This window comes from Rhamphochromis sp. 'chilingali' (genome assembly GCF_963969265.1).
Source record: "Rhamphochromis sp. 'chilingali' genome assembly, chromosome: 1".
In the NCBI taxonomy this organism is placed as follows: domain Eukaryota; kingdom Metazoa; phylum Chordata; class Actinopteri; order Cichliformes; family Cichlidae; genus Rhamphochromis; species Rhamphochromis sp. 'chilingali'.
In genome coordinates, this window is record NC_137929.1 from 46,589,343 (window position 1) to 46,607,001 (window position 17,659).

Consider the following 17,659-nt stretch of genomic DNA (forward strand, 5'->3'; position numbering starts at 1 on the left):
CCCGCAGTAGATGTGCTAGGTGTTAGCTCTTGCAGCAAGCTATCAAATACGGTGCATTTCTCGGCTTTAAAAAACCCCCGCTATGCGTTGCCATGTGTTTCATCAGATTCGAGGTGTTACCTCCTTTGCACAGTATCACCTTAAAGCACTTGTTGCAGGCTGCTGAGTTTGCATATTTTGCTGTGGAGTACAGCCAGACTTTTGACCGCTTCGCCTTGGGCATTTTTAATCTGTAGCTCTGCTCTAAAAGAACGTACGTACCTGGGCCCACCTACTATCCTTGGAAAGGTAAAATGATTGGCTAGAATTCAAAGTGTGACATCTCAGGGAAAAAAAAGCACCGAAATAAAGCACCGAAATGTGCGCTGCTTTTCGGTCTTTTCAGTCTGGTTACTGCCGTTTATGTGCCATTATGGCACCGGATACCGCTACCCATCCCTACTTGCGGGGCTTGTCGCTACCCGATCCATACCGGAAACCTGATTGGTACCCCGCATGCGCAAATCTTACGTCACTTCCTCTCTTTGCCAACATTGCGACATTCAATATATTTGAATGATACGGTTAGTGCCCAGTTAGCTCCTAGCATTTCTTAACAGCTCTGCCTCCTTTTCGACTACCGGGACATTAAAACAATGGATAATCTGTATACAAACAAATTCACGCTTTTCTCCTCAGCAGAGAGCTTTCCCCGATTGAACAACAGCGCCGTAAAATAAGAAGAATGGCGCCTAATTACAGAGTTAATAATACAGACTTTGTAATATGTCACGTGAAGATTCATCAGCCAGATGAAGTGTTTACTAACAATTGACAGTGATAGCGGACATCATCATCACTATTCTAATCAATCCTCTCCACACAGACAAGCAGTGTTGGGAAGGTTACTTTTAAAATGTATTCCATTACAGAATACAGAATACATGCCCCAAAATGTATTCTGTAACGTATTCCACTACGTTACTCAATGACAGTAACGTATTCTGAATACTTTGGATTACTTAATATATTATCATGCTTTTTACAACTGCATGAATGTACTATTGCTGTGTGATTTATTACTATTACTGAAGGTCCACGGCTCCGAACCCGTAGTAAAGGGACCTCTGACTAATACGTCGGGTCCGTGTCGGGCTCGTAGCCGAAAAATAGCTTTACTTTGTTGTCTGGGTCAACTTTGCTTGCGAGAGACAGAGAGAGGCGTTGAAAGGCCAACGGAACTTGTTGTTTCGGAGGAAAACACGGGCTGGGCTCGTCAGGCACTCTTCTTGGCTGCAGTGGTTATTATTATATTTACATGCTTCCAGCTCCCGTTTCTGCTCAGTGACAGCTCGTACTTTTCCACTCGCCTTTTTCTCCCTCCTCGCGTTCACAGACACATAACGAGTATGGCAGTCCATTCTCCCAGCAGCACGGACTACACTGCCCATGAGGCCACATTCTTTAGAGCTATACCTGTAGCATTCTGCCTATTAGCTTAGCACAACAACAACAACAAAAAGGCGCTCTCTCACCCAGGAAACACGCAGAGAGAGAGCGTCACCCTGTAACCATGGCAACCGTAACGCTGCCACCTGGAACAACAGAACGTAGCTGTCAAACAAAACCCAAACAGTCCTGACCCGCGACAAAATGAAACAGGAAAGTACCGCAGTGTAATCCATTTATTTCAACAAAGTAACTGTATTCTAAATACCACCTTTTTAAACGGTAACTGTAACGGAATACAGTTACTCATATTTTGTATTTTAAATACGTAACGGCGGTACATGTATTCCGTTACTCCCCAATATATATATATATATATATATATATATTAGGGGTGCAACAATACACAAAATTCACGGTTCGATATTTTTTCGACACAAAAAAATTTTCATGCCTTTTTAATTTGTCATTTATTAAAATTATAAATATATATTTTAACTCAAAAGTAGAGTTTTTAAATTTAACCCTAACCCTTGTGCGCGTTTTTTATTTTGACAGCGAATGCGCACCTGCGGACCACTTATGTGCAGCCCTGGTTATTTAGCTCGTCATATTGCAGCCACAGAAATTATTTTGTCCATGAAACCATAAAGCTGCACTTTCTTTTTGCCTTATAGTCTGATTTGTCATAACTTTTCCGTTTTGTGGTAAGCTTTTCTTTGGCTGTCACTTCTTCACCCTGACCTGTCTTATTTGGCTCAGCAGAACTAAAATATATATCTGTCTGTGAAGGTTCTCAGTCATCCAGGTCATCTTAGTCAAATATAAATCCTGCTGCTTTTACACACGCACTCACATAAGCTCAGCGATTCTCTGCGCGATCAACCTCTCACATGTTTAAGCTGCGGGAGATTTCACTTGTCATGTTTGCATAGTAAGCTAACGATTAATAAGACGATGTCAGAGGAATTGGTGCACAAATTATCATCACTCACAGATCAGTGCTGTCGCTCTCTATCTGCAGTTCGCACGATTGCAAAGTGAAAGCAAAAAAACAAGCGCAAATTCAAACGCGATTTCAATATGTCACATATTGACAGTGGCTCACCGATGCCAATGACATAATTACCCAGCTACATTTCTGAAAGAATGCAAAAGCATTGACATATATTTTTCCTTCTTACAATAGCCCGACGGGCAGGGCTGAGATAGGTTTTGGTAGCCCGACTGAAAAAATCGCTAGCCCCAGGTACATGTATTCCGGCGGTACATGTATTCCGTTACTCCTCAACACTGCAGACAAGCATAAACACACTCGACTATCACTAAATCAAATTTAACACATGTTTGTAATGACGCTAATTCAGTTTACAATAGGGTTCATTCGCTTGGTCAGCAGGTGGCAGTATCCTCGTAAACTGCCATTAAACGAACAGAAGAAGAAGAAAACCCCTGCACATGCGCGATTGAATGTCGCAATGTTGGCAAAGAGAGGAAGTGACGTAAGATTTGCGCATGCGGGGTAACGATCGGGTTACGGATCGGGTAGTGACAGTATGGTCCGACTTTGCACATGCGCTTCCACTCCTGATCCATAACTATCTTTTTATTTTTCATTTTTGTCTACATTATATTGAAATGTTTGATTACTCGAAACATTTTAAGAGATATTTGTTATTCTTAACATCTTAACAGATACTCTGACCCGTAAAAATCGTAAAACGCTTCGATCGGAAGTAGACATCTTTCGCGCATGCGGGGTACTGATCAGGTTTCTGGTACGGATCGGGTAGTGACTTTTTTTTTTTCATTTACATTTTGCACACATTTACAATCTCTCATTGGGAGACAACATTGGTGCAACAACATCTTGAAATGTTGAGTAAGAAAACAAAAGAAATAGGAGAAGACTAACAGAAAAAAACAAAAAAACAATATAAATATGCGTGAAGGCCATTCTTATGACATTTAACAATATCCTTTCCGTGCACACTTTAACATACATGCGGCTTATTTGGTACACCAAACGAAACATATTCATTAAAAGGATAGATACTGGGTCCCATTTTCACATATCAAAGCAGCATCTTTACATGAATCCTTCAGTAATTCTAAAGATGACAAAAAAGACTTTAATTCAATCTTCAATGCACTTAGGGAAGGTCTTTTGTTTTGCCATTTACACTTATGAATGTGGTATTTGCCCATAATTATTACCATATTGTGGAGCATGGCAAGTTCCTCGCCATTATTGTATAAAACCTGTGTTAGAGTCAGTGGGGTCATCCCATCTATTCTTACACTCAACCAGTCTACCAAATCCTGCCGAAGTCAGTCGTTACTGAGCAGGAAAAAAAACAAATGATCAATACTTTCTTCATTTTGCAAACAAAATCCACATGGCTCCACCTCAAACCCAAACCTTTTTTAAGCATTTCAGCTGCTGGGTAATATCCATTAATTATTTTAAATTGCATTTCTTTGACTTTGGGGGGGATAGGCCATTTTAAAAAGTGTGTATGTTATTTTAACGTTACTCCCTTTTAATTTTGTGTTACTGTTAAAATCGTGAAATAATTCATTTTTAAATATATTGTTTATGATTTTATTATTACACTTTTTATTAGTTAAAGGAATCTGATTTAGCTGTAAAGAAGGTAAACTAATTTGTCCCTTAGAGTAATATAAATAGCCTTGTATCAAACTTAACAGAGGTAAGGGGATCGCCTTACAGACCTTGTTATATTCTCTAAGGGAACACTGAATGTTAAACTTTGCATTGAAAACACCCACTGGGAGAAACCGCCCCCTTTCATTAAGTAAATCTGTTATAAAGATTATGTTTTTTTCATACCACTCTTTAATGAACAATGACTTCCTATTAATTGTAATGGTCCTGTTATTCCACAAGGTGGAGCAATGTGGCGTGAAGTTATGGGCAAAAAACATTTTCTAATAAGACAAGACCTGCTTATGATATTCTGACAGTTTCACAGGCAACTTCAATATATCAAAATCACATTTGAGGAGAAAATCCAACCCTCCCACCTTTTTGAAAATATTTTTAGGGATATGGAACCATATGGAGTCAGGTTTCAAGAGGGAGGCTTTTATCCAGTTAATTTTAAATACTCCAACCATTGATTGAAAATCAATTGTCTTTATATCACCTTTGGTGTAATCTTTGAAGAGTTGTGATTTTTTTAATGTAATGTGTTTTATTGCGCCAAATGAATTGATAGATTATGGAGTTAATCTTTTTAATACTTTTTGAGGTAATGTATAATGAGTAAGGTGGATAAACCATCTTTGAGACACCCTCTGATTTGGATAATATATTGCGTCCAAAAATTGTGATATCTCTCATTAACCAATGATTTAGTGTTTTGGACATACCATCAATTTTGTCTTTTAGGTTATTTGACTTCATTTTTCACTGGAATTGTCCTCGTGTTATTTTCCAAACAATCATAAAGTGGCAAAAGTTCACACTTCTTTAGATTCAGACACAAGCCTGAAGCTTTAGAAAAAATTTAAATTACATTCCACGCTTTCTCGGGTATTAATTTATCCTTTAAAAATATTACTGTGTCATCTGCAAACTGACTTATTTTCAGTTCAGTACCAAAAATATTTATTCCTTCGATGCCTGAATGGTTCACAATGAGGTAGGCCATTAATTGAGTGCAAAGAATAAATAATTTTGGAGAAATTGGGCAACCCTGTCGAATTCCACGGAATACGTCTATCCTAGGTGTTATGCCTGGATTGAGCGAAACATAACTGTAAATCTGCTTGTAGAACAGTTTGATCACGTTGCAAAATTTGTTTCCAAATCCAAAAAGTTCTAAAGATCTAAATAGAAAATTATGGTCTATTGAATCAAATGCTTTAAAAAAGTCAATAAATAATAGTAAACTTTCTGAATTGATAAAGGATCGGTAGTCAATCATATCTAATATTAATCTTATGTTATTATGAATCTGCCTTCCTTTAATAAACACTGATTGACACTCATCAGTTAGTTTGGTTAAGATGCTCTTAATCCTATTTGCATATGCTAAGGCTATCATGTACACCTCATCTAGTTGATTTTGTAAAGATTGTAAGCATTCTGACTCTTCTGCAGTCATACAAGGCTTACCACATAATAAATGTATTTGTTCGATTAGATTTTTCTGTTTACATATGGGTAGGGCAGACACTTTCTTTCCCGTTTCTATAGCTAGTTGTTTGACACTATATTTAAACCATTCCCATTTACTGACATTAGTCATCATCATATTGTTAATTTCTAAATGAATTTTTTAAAACTTGTGTACAGAAATCTTCGTTTTGTAATAAACTATTGTTAAATTTTCATAAGTTCTCATATCTTTGTTGTTTACGTAGATATAATGAGAGACTTATCAGACAATAATCAGTAAGTGGGGTTGATTGGCTTTAACATTTAGTAACATATGATGATACTGTTTGGGAGACAAGCCAATAATCTAGTCTTGAACATACGTTCTTATTTGTTGGACTAAACCAACAAGTCCAACAAGTCACATGTATTTCTTCGTATTTGGGTTTGTCATCCTCCAATAATCCATCATATTAGTTGCTGTACAAAAGTCACAAATAATGCTAGCATGTTCTGGTTGTTTCCCTCTCTGTGGTTGCCTGTCAAGCCATGAGTTAGGTTCCAGGTTAAAATCGCCTCCAGTTATTACCTGGGTAGAACCATATGTATTACTCCAATTTGCAATTAATTTACTTAAGTTTAACATCATGTTTCTATTTAGAGACCTGTTATTGTATCCATACATGGTGATAAGAATAATTTTCTGTTCACAGACTTCTACCAACACCATGATAGAATGCCAATGTCCCATTCCATCGCTTTTATGATCAATAACCTTCCCTGCAAATTTGTTAAATAAAATCATCACTCCTGCTGAGTGAGTAGTGCCATGTGAATAAAGAATACTTTCTCCACATTGATGTTTCCAAAACATTTCCTCTTCCTTACTAGAATGTGTTTCTTGTAAAAACAGAATGTTTTCCTTAATTTCTTTGCAGAATAGAAACATGGCCTTACGTTTGACATTGGGTCTTGCGATTTCTTGTTGAAGTTCCATCTCTTCTATATCTTCCTCCTCACATGCTTCTTTCATAGCAGCAAGGTTGTAATTGTGATCGGAAAGGCTACCTGCTAGCTTGGGGTTAGCCATTTTTATCGCTCTATGTTTATCTTTGTGTCCGTCTAAGGGTCTTTCAAAGTAACTTCCAGGGGGTTTCGCTTGCCTTCTACTTCCTTTTGGAGTAACTGTTTGTCGATAAAGTACTTTTCATGACATCAAAATGACGTTTCCTAATCAGACCTGCAGATTGTACAACCGCTTATTCTGCCATTTTGGCCCCCCTCTTCAGATCGGGTAGTGACAGGGCTCCGTACTTATTTCAGGGAGAAACATCAATCATACCTTATTTCCCCCTTTTCCCATGCTTCCTCACAGTCACAACATAAATATTATTTTTATAATGTAAAATTAATCTGTGCAGAATTGGTGATGGGGTGTAAGACACATTTCACATAAACACGTGTATTAAAATTCAGGCTGTGTTATAGTGGTAAAAAAAAAAAAAAGATATAACTGATCATCATCAAGGACATTAATATAGGAATTGTTTTCCTATAGAAAGAGCGCCATCGTGTGAAAAATTAACTATAGTACACTTATCCTGCAGTCACCATAATCCATTATAGAGAAAGATGTAACGAAACTTTTCAAAATCTGTCTCACTGAAACTGAAGTATACATGGTTAATAATATGGTTGTAACAATAAAAATAACACACTCAATAACATATTTAAAACTTGCAGTTGTATTTTTCTAAAACGTAAATAAAAAATTGAAAGTGCTTATCCCTGATAATAATAATAATAATAATAATAATAATAATAATAATAATAATAATAATAATAATAATAATAATAATAATATGCACGGAATGCGTTAGTGGAATTACTACAGTATCTTGAAAGTTGTCGTTTCTGTTCGTACTTTTATTTTGAAGGCAGCCCATCGAAACGGAACACTTTGCGCTGGGTCACGTGGCTAGCGTTTCTTTTCCCTTAGCAAAGCTGTAGGTTGCAAGAAGTTCTTCGAGAGGATATATTTGAGAACATCAGAACAAAGGGATTACATACATATAAAGCACGGTATGTACACCGAGTTGTTGTTTTTAAAAAAACAAACAAAAAACAAAACCCTGTAAGCGATCAGCTTTTCCTTGTACCCGCTGTTTGTCGACCTGTGGTGGTAGTTTGTAAACGGGCCTGGAGGAGTGTTGCTTTAGTGGTGGATTTATGGTCTCGTCTCATATCTCACTGCTGCACAGATTTTGCTCAATCTGCCGGATTTAACTCAGTGGCCACAACACATTTTAAATGCATTCATAAAAGGCAGCATTTACAACAAATACTGACAACATGAGAAAAACAACCACTTGTCCTAAACTTATGATAAGCCCCCACTCCACTCCACAGACCTGGCTTGTATTAAAGTTTTCTCTCTTTTAGTGATGCACGTTAATCCCGCTCTTAAGACTCTTCCCAGACGTGATGGTATTGGTTACAGTGGTGGGATTTCCATCTCTTTTTGGAGAACCGGTGTCCTGGGAATCCATCCTACCTGACAAACCATCTTACCCGCTGTTTCTGCGCACACGAAATTAAGTGGCAAACCGTCCTACCTTTGTGAATATTATCTAGAAAAATTCAGCTCGGCTCACTAAAAAGATCCAGCTTTTTCGGCTCCCAACCAGCTCTTTCAGGTTGTTTTGTTGCTTTAATTAATTTATTATTAACAATAATATAAAATTATGCACAAAAGAATTACTAATGTAAAAAAATGGTTTTATTTATATGTTTATATATAAATATATACGGTGGCCCCTAGAGACAAAGCACGTACAAACTCCAAAACACATTTCTAGCATTAACTGAGCTTCCAAAACAGAGCTACCTAGATCACTTAAATAACACAATTGAAAGCATATGTGTATTGTCTGTGTATTTATACACAATTGTTACTTCCTGTTATTGTTACTTCCTGGCTTGTGTAGCCACTAGGTAACAAAAGCTCAACACTGCACCTAGCATTCTGCTGTCTTTTTTACGTGTTTTGGAGTTTGTACGTGCTTCAGAGTTTGTACGTGCTTTTTGGAGTTTGTACGTGCTTTGGAATTGGTATGTGCTTCGGGGTTTGTACGTGTTTTGGAGTTTGTACACGTTTTGGAGTTCGTACGTGTTTTGGAGTTCGTACGTGCTTTGTCTGTAGGAGCCACCATAAATATACTTTTATTTATTCACTCCACATAAAATGTAATAAATAAATAATATAATACAAAAACCAACTATTCACAGTTCAACTTTTAACTATTTAAATTTTCAGCTTTTTCCTTTTACAAATTTAAAGTGAAACAACACAAAACACTGCAAACCACAACACAATTAAATATAAATTATAATATGGAAAAAAAAAAGAAGATGCACATTCTCTGTCATATGGGCCTGCATGAATAAACTTTCTGAATCCTTTGTCATCTGCAACTGAAAATAGTTGTGGATGATTACTATACCTTTCTAATGTGATGTTGTCCCTGGCTCTCTGTCTCTCCCTCCTGCTCTGTTCCTGTGCTACTGAGAGTGGAACTACCTACACTCGTAAGAGCTGTTTCGTTCGCGACCGAAACATCACTAATTGGTGATCAGTGGCCTGGCATTAGACATTAAGATGGAACTATAGAAAAGATCGCCTGTCATTAACTTGCTCCCATACCATTGATGTGCAGTGAGCAAAAAGCACCTATCCACTGCTGCAGGTGCTTACTTAAAGGCAGTATAAAGACTGCTGCAATGTAGTCAAAGATGTAATCATGTTGTCTGCAGCTGAGCTGTTGGTTAGTTGTGTTGTTCTATATTATCACTTAAAAATCTATATTTTTTAAAACATTTATTTATTTCCTTCTTTTCTCCTATTACTTTATTCTTCTTTACATCTGGTAGGTGTGTGTATCTGTGCAATTCACTTTCTCTTAAATTACTTTTCAGCATAACATAGCTAACACAAGCAATACAACAAAAACAAAAAACAGTCACAGGGAGGGAAATCTGTTGTGTTCACTTTTGGCCTCCAAATATTGTCATTGTCTCTGATTTTGCCATTGATGTCATCATTGATGTCATCATTGATGAGTTTTGCACTAGATAACAATTTGTCCCTAAAATTAGAGAGCCATCGTAGCACGAACGGAGCAAACCGCAAATGTTCAGTAGTTCGTAGCTGCACTTTTACCAACTAGTTTTCTTTGGAGGTTTGCAAAGATTTTTGACCCAACTACTAAAATTGTCATGAATGAAAAGCAATAACGATTCTTTCTCTCACTGTTGCTGTGTTTGATGTAAGAATTGTTGGGACGCTTTTACTGCACTTTTCAGAACATAACCTGTTGCATATGTGAAAACTTAGTTTGTCAAAAGTACTTGCATAATGATCAGGTACAATGTCTGTACAGACAGCGTACAGATTGATTGAATTATTCCACAGTTCAAAATGATTTTACAGTGACACTAAAGTCACTTAAAGTGCAGAGGGCTAATGTAACCAGTTAAATTAAGCACAAGCGGACAACAGAGCATCAGTAATGGTACTCAACTTTAGTTCCTTATCTCCTGCAATTCAAAATGAGCGAAGGAGTCCAATCTTGTCCCCTGAGGAAACAGAAGATCTTCATGAGCTCCTCTATGCCAAAATCCTGCCGCTGAGCATGCTCTTTTGATTTATTGCGATCATGTTTAGGGGGTAGGAGGATGTGTTCATGACAATGGCAGTTTGCACCAGTTGAGGTCCATCTGTGTGCTGTCATTACCAGAAAGTCAACGGCAGATCCAGCTTCCTTCACCAACTTTCCAAGCCATACGTCGTCTCTTTTCTGAATGCTGCCTACTCAGCACACCACCACTGGACTTGGAGGTCATCATAATAAAACTACCAAACCTTCAAAGTTGTGTGCATACGCTTTATTGTGAATTGTGGAACTGAAGCCTCTGGCAAAACAGGCAAAGAGATGAAAACGTATCAGTTTTTTGGGTTGCAATTCAATATTGTGTATGCTCGTATTGGTGTTTCAGTCTTTATTTTATAACATAATGTTTCAGGAGAAAATTCGTGTTACAGATTGACTTTAGTTCGACCTTGTTGGGCACTAATCATGGGTCTTGTTAGAAACATCTAGATGTTGGACGACTAGCGTGTATGTTCCATGTCTATCCACAGATCAGGGACATGAAAAGGATAGAGGAGGATAAGATAAGCTGCTTTGGAAGATCTATTAACCTTATTCTTCTAAGATTAACACCTCCTTTCTATTTTGTTGTTGTTGTCTCCTGTGTCTCTATTGTTAAAATGCCTTGTTTTCTGTGTGTCTCTGTTTTTGATGCTTTTGTTTCCATGATAAGATATGATACTGACAGAATGAATCCGTATGAATGAAGGAATCTTTGGAAAGCAGAGTCTGCAAATTAAGAAGCGGCCTTCCGGATGATGGACCTCATCTTTCCAAGATTCTGAGGCCCAGTACAACTCATTAACCTTTTTTCTTTGTTTTCTTTATTTTGAACTTCCCAGCTTTCCATTGCCATCGAAGCGTTACACCCCTTCTCCTGCACCAGGGCCCCAACAGAGCCCCCTTCTGGGTGGGCTCCCAGGGAGCTTTTTACTGATCGGACAGCAAGCTGCATGCTTGCGGCTGGCTCAGCTGAACGCCCACCTTACTTTGACACAGATAAATAATGCTGTTGCTGTTGGTGGTCGAACCAACACACACGCCCCATTTATACCCACAACACCCCCCTGCCCGACAGCTGCAGCCATCAGTCTACTGAACCTTCTGAAGGTTGCTAACACCATGTCCCATCCCTTATATAACCCCTATGCCTCTGGGAATCAAAGTTCAGCCCAGGGGCGCTATGGACAGTCCAGTATGCAGGCAGAGAGAGACTCTCATAAGACATCTCCTCATCTTGGGCCTGGGTCCAGCTTTAGCTCTTCTGGAGTTTCATCTGCGACTCCTGCAAAATCTGGGGGAATAATGAGCTACAGGCCAGAAGGGAGTAAGACTTCAATGGAAGAGGACATAAAGAGGTCCATAGACATGCATATAAGCAGAGCCAGAGAGGAGGTGAGAAATCAGCCTGTAAAAAAGAACAGTCGTTTTACCAGCACTCAAAGAGATGAGTATGATTCTTCAGGCAAAGATGTGACTTCCTACATGTTGTCCTCAAACTCTCAAAGACCTCCTGATGTTGCAAGTAGCACTAGCTCCATGGACTGGTTGCCAAGATACAAACGGGAAACTGAGGATGATTCGTCTAAATACTGTTCATCATCTGCTTCATTGAGCTATCAAAGCACTGGCGACAGTAGGTTTAATGCCTCGAATGAAAGAGAGCGCAATGTGCAATCAATTCCAGGCTTAGGTGATTATGACTACCCAGTGCCAGACAAACCTGTGGGTTCTGCAGAGTCTACTCGTCCCAAGTACACTTCAGAAACAGCTGTGAACATCCTTATGCAGTTTGGACTTGAAAAAGAGGACCTGGAACATCTGATCTCATATCCCGAAGATCAGATGACTCCTGACAACCTGCCTTTTATCTTACGACAAATCCGCATGGAAAAGGCAAAGAGATCTGCAACAGCAGATCCATCAAAATCCTACTATGATCCTCATTCCACCACAAGTATGAGTGGAAGGGAAAGGTTGAGTACTTCAAGAGGGGAAGGGATGCGTCAGGATGAATTGTCACCTATTGTCCAATCAAGTAAAGTGATTGATTATGGACATACTGGAAAATATACTGGGAGCTTTGGGGATGAAATTGGAAGAAGCAGCAGTGGAGCCAGTAGTGGTGGAAGTGGAGGTACGCTGCTGATGGGCTCCTATGATAGTAGCGGTCACAGTCGAGAACCACTGCAAAAAAGTATGACAGAGGTGAAAAACAGCACCTTGGTTTCTTCCCGTGATCAAGGCAGCTCTTTTACCAGTCATGGCTCAATGCGAAGTAGTGGTCCAGCTCAACAACTGCCAACACAACCAAACCAGCCTTCTCAAGAAATCTTCAAAGGTTTCTCTCTGCCAAAGACAGACACAGACTTAAGACCTCTTAAAGCAGAAGTCACTAAAACCCTTCCGTTGAAAAATCCAGAGCCAGATCGCCAGTCAGCATCAAAAAGCCAACTAACTCCTAATATAGTTCGTAGTGTGCATCCAAGTCGACCTGGCCTTGTACTTATTGGCAGCAGCAGCAGCGACAGTCACATCAAAGAAAAGAGTAAGACTCACGGGCAAGTATCAAATGTTTCTGAGCAGATGAACAAACAGCAAATGCAGCAGAAGCAGGTACAACAGCAACAGGTGAAACAGACAATGCAACAACCACCACCAAAGCAGCAGATGCAGCAACAGTTGAAGCAACAACAGTCAAAGCAGCAGCAGACGCAGCAGCAGCAGACGGAGCAGCAGCAGATGCAGCAGCAGACGCAACAACTGAAGCAGCAGACGCAACAACTGAAGCAGACGCAGCAGCAGCAGACGCAACAGCAGCAACTGGAGCAGCAGCAGACGCAACAACAATTAAAGCAGCAGCAGCAGATACAACAGCAGCAACTGAAGCAGCAGCAGCAGACGGCCCAGGTACCTAACCTGCCAATTGGGTTGCAGCAGATGCAGAATCAGCCAGCTGTGCATATGGGACAAGCTTTGCAGTCTCAAGTTTTTTCGGCTGCAAAGCCAGTTCCACAGCCGTCCCTCATGCCAGGGCTCACGATGCCCGTTCCTCCGGGTCTCTCGCCGCTAATGCAGAACCTCGTGAATTTCATTCATATACCGCAGCCCGCTTCCACCAAGCAGCTTCCAGCAAAGGTAGAAGTGACAGGGAATATCCCAGTGCTGGCCCAGATGCAAGACTACACTGCCACTTCACCTAGGGTCTTTCCTCATACCTGCTCTCTATGTAACAAGGAATGTACTCTGATGAAGGTAAGTGGAAGATTGTTCGATGTTTTTGCTTTCTGTCGGTTTTTTATTTATTTGACATGCAATGTTTTTTGTTTTGTTTTTTATTTGATTTTGGATCGAATTATAGGACTTTGGTTTGGGAAAAACTTCATGTATGCTACTTTAAAGTTTATTTGTTTGTTTTGTTCACTATTCCTGCATGATGGTGACTATAGGAAGACTACCAACTTGGCTTGCAAACATTTGGACAAATTTTTCACATATTTCTGCAATTCAGTATTCTGTACCAGAATTTCTGAAGGATTACAGTGCAGACTAAACTTAACTATATGTCTATCAGATATTGTAATTGAAAAACACTACTAATAAGAGACCTTCAGAATCTTCAGTGGTCTGTACTTGCAATTGATAGATTTAATCTCTTTTAAATTGACATAAACTGATGCGAAGACATTCAAGGCTTTTGCTAACAATGGAACCAAGGCCTCAGATGACGTGATGAGGAGAAACCTGCAAACCTGACGAGCCTGTGCATCAGAAAATGTTGGAAGACGGCTGTTTTTTCATTTGTCTCTGTTCTTGGGCTGCTGTTCCACAGTGCACATTCAGCTTTGCTTTTTCTGGAACTGTTGCTGAATGTAAAAGTTCCCCTTTTTGTCTTTTGTCATTAGAGTTAAGAATAGTGTGTTTTGTCCTTTATTTCACATTAGTAGGCACCTTGTTTTTGTGTAATACTCGCTTCTTCTTTTTTTTTAACTCATACTTTCTTTTTAAGTTAGTGTTTCTGTGTCCCAAAAGGCAACATCATTTACTACCACAAACATAAGCACCCGCTGCGCCCAGTCATGAGCTACACAAGCACCAGATTTGATTTGATTTGTTGTTGAATCTCTCTTTATGGATCGGCCTTCCTTCGCTGCACCAAATTTCACATTTGAGCTCCTCGTCAAAGAAACAGCGCCTTCCTCTTCTGGTCTATTTCAACGTCATCTTCCTGTCGCTACTCCGACTGTGATCGTCATCGGCATTTTGTCCTAATCCAAACTTGGCCTCTCCTGAGACGACCTTCTTGGAGCTTCGGGAAAGTTTGATGCCATAAGAAGAGCCTGAGAGTCCAGAATCCAGAGCCTAATTGACCTTTTGTTTTGGTTGTTTGTAATCAGATGTTTGACTTGTGTTTTCTATATATACTAAATAATTTCACTTTTAAAATTTTATCCCAGGAAAGGTATAATGTGTCACGCTTATTTGTTCCTGGTTTTTGGCCTATGAAGGTTTAAATACAATCCAGGCTCCTGGCTAATGTTATAATGCTTCTGCGTTCAGTGAAGGACTAACTGTTAATATTTTAAGAATTTTTTTTAAGGCCACTGCAAAGTTTAGTGACCTTTTATCAGCAAGTGATGTCAATGACAAACGTTGCTCCTGATAATAATAAACCTTGTCTAAATGTTTGTTTTTTGTTGTGACCACTAGGATTGGGTCTCCCACCAGAATACCAGCCTTCACATCGAGAACTGCAAACTTCTGCGAAAGCGGTCAATCTTTCTTCTCTGTACTTCGTGATTATGAACTGATATCTTTGGGGCAGCACAACCATGGGTGTGCCAAAATGATGCCGGGGTTGTAATGCTAGGATAGCTCCCTAAGAACTGTTCATTTGTATTTTTTTAATTTAAAGCACCTTAATGATTTGCAGCATTTACCATGAGCCATTTTCCCTAACCTAAATTGTTATGAAGCTGAATAAATTCTACCTTGCAACATCTGACAAAAATGTATCTGTGTTTTTCCACAGATACCCAGAATGGAACGGTGAAATTGCATCACTGCCAGGGTAAATATCTTCATTTGAAGTCATCTGGCGAAAGCCTGCAGCATTGGAGGCTTTCATTTTCTTTGATTTAACATGTGCCTTTCTTTTTATATGCAATTGTTAGTGCATCAGGTGCCAAGCCCTCTCCCTCAACTTCTGCTGAGACTTCCCAGAAGAAAACCAGACATGAGAGTCGTTCCCGTTCCTGCAGCCCCCGGAGCCATCGTGACTCGGAGCGTAGCAGGGACAGGCAAAGTAGCCGTTCCCGCTCTCGCAGCCCCCGCACTCATCGTGACTCGGAGCGAAGAAGAAATAGGCCAAGTAGCCGCTCTCGCAGCCCCCGCACTAATTGTGACTCGGAGCGAAGAAGAGATAGTCGAAGTTGCCGTTCCCGCTTCCGCTTCCGCTCCGGCAGCTCACGTCGCCGCCATGAGTCGGAGCGTAGGAGGGACAGACGAATTAGTCATTCCCGTTCTCGATCATGCAGCCCCCGAAGGGAGAGACACAGAAGCCGATCACGATCTCCTTACAGCTCCAGACGTAATCGCAGGTCTGTCCAACATACATTTTGAGAACTAGGATCAATCAAGAAGATTTAGCTCTCCAGTGGAGAGGGCGAAATGTAATTTATTTAATAATGTAAACTTAAACACACTTAATTGGTGGACAGTATTTACCTTTTGTATCCATGGTGGTGTGTGCTTTGAGATGTTTTATTTTTATTTTTGAGTCATTAAGTTCTTTGATTAATACTTTTTTCAGGTCCCGGTCTCATTCTGACTCCTCATGGTATGACTGTCCTTCCTCTTCACGATATCGATCACGCTCAAGGAGCCGTGAGAGGCGATCCTTGCCGAAAAGAAGAGATGAGAAACGTTCACCACCGAGGAGAAGCTGGGAGAGGCGGTCGTTGGCAAAGAGGTCATCTCCTATGCGAAATAAGTCGAGCAGCTCGAAGATCTTGGCAAAGAAACTGCTGGAAACATCAGGTTGGAAAATTGCTTCATGGTATTTGGGGTTTTTTTGGGGGGGGGGGGGTTTGGTATGTACTCATTGGTTTTTCTAAAAGCAAAGTTATGTTCACTTGTCAACCCCCCTCATAACATTAACTATACTAATGCAAATTATAAATAAAGACCAGTACCACCAGAAAATGTCAGTATAGTTTTTTCTACGATTATAAAACTTTCAGAAGCAGTAGATGATTTTTGAGACTTGGGACCAACCAAAGTGTGAATCTCTTTTGTACCTGTGGTCTTTTAGCTCTCCAGTCCTTATCAAAACAGTCTGACCTGGAGACTGTCGTCAAAACTTTGGCTCCTGCCCTGCTGGCTGAGCTAGCCAAGATGAAGTCGTCCCCATCAACATCATCGTCCTCACGTTCTGCATCTCCAGAATCAGTTAAAGGGAGGCCTAGCACAGAGAAGACCAAGGTGACTTCACATGATGCCTTTTTTCATGAATGGACAGTTTTGGACAATTTATGTGGTCAGTGACAGGTGACAGTGACGTGATTGTTGATGCCACAAAAGCAAGATTAAATCCTTCAGCACAAATTTATACAAGCACAAACTTTGAGTCAAATTGTCATGATGAAATCTGCATTTGGTTTGTTCATATTTTTCTTCGCTGTGTTTCCACAGGCTGCTAAATCTTCCCCTCCAACCATGGTGAGGCTACAAGGGATTGTCAGTAGTCTCTCTCACAGTGAAGTGATTTCTGCTGTGGAGAAATTTGGAAAAACCAAGTCAGTTGTTTTGTTTAGGTCAAGATTACAGGTATGTACACTGAAATTTGCTCACTGTTATAGATGGATGAGTTCATTGACCTGCTTGTGAATCTAGAGAAAATGTGTCTCCTGGTTTGCTTCTGCAATCTAAGATAGATATTTATGCACCGTAGCTACAATTCTCTATAAATGTACTGTCCATTCATTAGTTATAGTCATGCATTCATCATGCGGTTTAAAGTCAGTTGGTTATCCTTACTTTTCTTCTGTGGTCTTGCAGCCCTCACATTCATGGCTACTTTGGATTATACTGAGCTTTTATATAGACATCGCAATGTCAGAAAGTTTCTGCTCAAGTCTAATCCTATGAAAGCATACACAATGTATTTTGTTTTTATTTTGCTGCTTTGCATTATGCATTTTTTTAATCTATATATACACATTGCACTAAAAACATCCTTGGAATCGCATTGGTTGCTTGCAAGTTGCCACCGTTGCTTGTAGTTTGCTTGGAAAACTCAAACTTGTCATCAAATACTTGTAAGCTACTGACAAGTGCTCATATATGATTTTTAGTGTGAATGTAGTAATGTAAAAGTTTTGGTAGTAATCCAAAT

General features: G+C 39.7%; 1 protein-coding gene across 2 annotated transcripts in view; it reads left to right on the plus strand.

Moving 5' to 3' along the window:
• The first annotated feature begins 7,521 nt into the window (after positions 1–7,521).
• Positions 7,522–17,659, plus strand: part of LOC308395109 (uncharacterized protein) — a 44,233-nt gene continuing 34,095 nt past the window's right edge. For both annotated transcript variants that reach the window (XM_080879782.1, XM_080879783.1), the window contains exons 1-8: positions 7,522–7,636; positions 11,106–13,518; positions 14,974–15,035; positions 15,296–15,334; positions 15,438–15,863; positions 16,076–16,302; positions 16,577–16,746; positions 16,957–17,091. In XM_080879782.1, coding sequence (XP_080735908.1) covers positions 11,386–13,518; positions 14,974–15,035; positions 15,296–15,334; positions 15,438–15,863; positions 16,076–16,302; positions 16,577–16,746; positions 16,957–17,091 — 3,192 coding nt within the window. In that variant the 5' untranslated portion in view covers positions 7,522–7,636; positions 11,106–11,385. The remainder of the gene's footprint in view (positions 7,637–11,105; positions 13,519–14,973; positions 15,036–15,295; positions 15,335–15,437; positions 15,864–16,075; positions 16,303–16,576; positions 16,747–16,956; positions 17,092–17,659) is intronic.